Source organism: Macadamia integrifolia, unplaced genomic scaffold (genome assembly GCF_013358625.1).
Source record: "Macadamia integrifolia cultivar HAES 741 unplaced genomic scaffold, SCU_Mint_v3 scaffold930, whole genome shotgun sequence".
NCBI lineage: Eukaryota > Viridiplantae > Streptophyta > Magnoliopsida > Proteales > Proteaceae > Macadamia > Macadamia integrifolia.
Window position 1 is genome coordinate 172,225 of NW_024870585.1, and position 3,804 is coordinate 176,028.

The following is a 3,804-nucleotide window of genomic DNA, read 5'->3' on the forward strand; positions in this document are numbered from 1 at the left end:
TTTGTTATTTTTGTTTATGTGTTTTTTTGTTATTTTTTTTTGTCTTTGAAGTGAAACCACACGAGGCGTACGGCCTTTGTGTGCAGCTGTCCACTTAAAACAATAAAATAATAATAATAATAATTGTTTTTGATTAAAAAAAAAACAATAGTAAGTTTGACGCGTTAATTGGGTAAGAGATCTCTCTTCGTACCAAAAAATGGTAAGAGATCTATCCAACTCATCGCCGTTAATTCATTCTAACGGCATCTAACCTTACCCCCACATTTTTCCTTCCAATTTTCACTGTCTTATTGAACAAAATAGCAGAACTTCCCACCATCACCATCCTCATCCTCTCTCTTTCTCTCTCTACCTTACCCTTTTTGCTGCTTGATGCTAACCTTCCTTTTTCTTTTCTCACACTTCAATAGTGAACATACACAGGTTTTACACACACAATGCACAGAAGAAACAGACCCTAATTTTGTTTTCAGATCAAACCCTTATGTAATTTTTCAATCTTCTTGATTTCTTGATCATGATGTCTGCAGTAACAAGAATCTGAGAAAACCCTAACCTTCCCAATCTTCTGATCTTCTGATCTTTAAATTAATGCTTTAATCAATTCAAGCTCTTATCTTGTTATCCTTCCAAAATCCTCGATCCCTGCTCATTGTTCTCACTCCCCAAGGCAGCAGAAGTAAACCCAAATCGCCATTTCTCTGTTTGTTGTCATCTTCTTCAGAGAAATCCACATTTGGGTCTGTTTGCTCCATTCGTTTGTTCCTCTGAGCCATGTTTTCAACCCCATTTGTGCTCTCATTTGCTCTCTTACTATCTTTTCCTTTATTGTTCCTTCTTGCCCCTCGAATCCTCTCTCCTCGGCATGTTCCGATCTCTCTTCCAGACGAACTCGATGATCTCGCCCTCTTTCGCAGAGCTTCTCTTGGTTCCTCACATTCCTCCGCTGCTACCACCGTTTCACGCCTTGGCACAACCAATCCCGCTCCCAAGATCGCTTTTTTGTTCCTCACAAACTCCGAACTTGTCTTCGCTCCTCTGTGGGAGAGCTTCTTTAAGGGCAATGAACATCTCTATAATATCTACATCCATGCCGATCCATCTGCTAGAGTGATGTCTCCTGGTTCGATCTTCGATGGCAGATTTATCTCTGCAAAGAGGACCCAACGCGCATCTCCGACTCTAATCTCTGCCGCTCGGAGACTCCTCGCCACCGCCGTCCTCGATGACCCTACAAATACCTTTTTCGCTCTGATTTCCCAACATTGTATCCCACTTCATTCTTTCCGTTTCGTTTACCATTCTCTCTTCGTTCCCTCATCTCGATTCGGTCGTGTTACTTATCGAAGCTTCATAGAGATACTGGACAAAGAGCCAGGGCTATGGGATAGGTACACTGCGAGAGGGAAGGATGTGATGATGCCTGAGATACCATTCGAGGAATTCCGAGTTGGATCACAGTTCTTCATATTGGCGAGACGGCAGGCGTTGCTGGTGATCAAAGATCGGAAGCTATGGAGGAAATTCAGGTTGCCCTGTTTGAAGACGCAGTCTTGCTATCCAGAAGAACATTATTTCCCAACTCTGCTTTCCATGGAAGATCCCAAGGGTTGTACACATTACACTCTTACAAGGGTCAATTGGACTGATAGCATCAATGGTCATCCTCATACCTACCGGCGAGCCGAAGTGTCGCCGGAGCTAGTGTACAGGTTACGGTTTTCGAACTCGACTTACTCCTACTTGTTCGCGAGGAAATTCTCGCCGGATTGTCTGCAGCCATTACTGGAGATTGCAGACACCGTCATTTTCAGAGATTAAAGTGGAATCCCCCAGGTAATTAACCTTTACCTGATCTCTCTCTCTCTCTCTCTGTAGCCACCATTGTTGTTGCTCGGCTGATCTCTCGGGAGATCTGGATGGGTGTGAAAACGATTTGACTCGGGGGAAGCAATTCGAGTTAACCCGGTCTAAGTGTTTTGGGCTTGTGGGAATCCGTCAAAAAATTTGACGCCGTTAGGTGTCAGCCTTAAATTCGGGGAGCTTTCGGTCTCTGTGTTACGGTATTACCTCATCTTCCGGTACAGATTACAGCGATGTTTTGGTCGATTGGATTTTTCATGTTTGAACCGGACGGTTCTGATGAGTTGAGCCGGTTTTATTATTAAAATGGAAAGGCTGTTTGGGTGTTTGGGCATCTTTAGTACAGTACTACAGTTTGATCTTTTCTTCCTGTCGGTGGCGGTAGAATGGCGGGAACATGTTACTCTTTCACTATCATTTTCTTTGGCAATAGATGGTCCCGTTCATAGAATATTTATGGATGATTCATCTAGTTTTGCGGTGTGGATAGGTGATAGTGATAATTATGATTATTGAATATCTGGATAATGATATTGATTATTCATTAGTCAAATGTCATTTTTAAATTTAATTATATATCTTCCCATTTATTGTCATGCACTTTCTTGATAATCTTGGATTTTTCGAAACCTTATTTTGTTGATTTGTCATTTTTGGACTCTTATTGAATTGAAACTTAACATGTGAGTAGGGGACTTTTGGGTTTATTTTTCTATAAACAGGCCATATCAGACTTGCTATGTGGTACAAATTATAAGTTCGGCTCTTGTGTATATTTAGGGAGAGGGGCAACTTAGAAAGGAATTTCTAAACGATCAACTGAATGTCTACCACGTAACAGATTAGGTAGGGTCTGAGATTTGAAGACAAGTAGATCCCAAGGTCCCTTACTCACATGTAAAGTTTTAATCTGATCGAAAAACTTCAAGTGGCCAAATCCTAGTTTTGAGAAAATCCAGGGCATTGAGCGTGTATGGAAAAATATGTGCATGCATACCAATACATGGTGAGGTATATGGTTGAATAAAGTTATGAAAAATTTGACAAGTGATGAATTGATATCTCTCTTTAGGTATCCAATGGTTAAAATTGTCATATCATTTGTCGAGAGATTCTTTTTCTGTTGCTTACTTAGACTGAGCTTGGATCATGTCCATGTACGAGAATTTTTCTTGTATGGTTTCTGATCCACATATGGAATCCACATATTTTCTATTTTCTTACAATAGTTCTTCTCAAGTGGAGATTTTTCTATGACAATTATTACTCTCCTTAATTATTGAAGGTCCAAAATACCCTTCAAATCATCATGACACCCATCGTATCTATCTCATCAATGCCATCGACGAGGGAATTTTATCTTTGAAATGGCTCGAAGAAGCCTTGGTAGGGGATTGACTCTGCCTAATGGCCTTTTTATAATGTTCTTTGAAGGTACAAAAGCGATTCACACACAAGGACAAAAGTAGAAGAGTAAAGATGTGGGAATAAGGGTTGGCGGGAAGCGTCAAAAAAAAGTGAAGGCTCATGGCGGTAGCCCTAATACGAAAAAACCCTAAATCGAGAAAGAGAGAAGAGAGAGACGAGAGAGGGGGAAGAGAAGCCCAAGAGATATTCGGAGCACCAACTCAAAAGCCCAACGAGAATTTGGTTTTGTGAGAAGGTGGTGGTGGTTGCTTGGTCAACTTGGTAGGTTGAGTGTGGTGAAATCAGGTGGGGAGTGGGGACTTAAAGGTGTGTTTGTTTGTATATATTATAGTTTTGTTGAAGTGTTACATGACGACATCATTAAATCATCCTATTCCCCCCTTTTCAAAACAGAGCACTGTGGGAGTAAAAGGCCTCTCATTGTTATCCCTTTTCATTTTCCACAATTTTGTCATTTTTTTTCCCATTCATTTTGCTGCATTTGGGATCACTAATGCATTCCACCAAAAA

The 3,804-nt window shown here is 40.8% G+C and overlaps 1 protein-coding gene across 1 annotated transcript; it reads left to right on the forward strand.

Annotated features, from left to right (window-relative positions):
- Nucleotides 1-234: 234 nt before the first annotated feature.
- On the forward strand, nt 235-3,804 carry LOC122070468 (glycosyltransferase BC10-like). The gene is made up of 2 exons (XM_042634628.1): nt 235-1,839; nt 3,301-3,804. The coding sequence occupies exon 1, from the start codon at nt 778-780 to the stop codon at nt 1,822-1,824; it is 1,047 nt and encodes a 348-aa protein (XP_042490562.1). The 5' UTR covers nt 235-777; the 3' UTR covers nt 1,825-1,839; nt 3,301-3,804.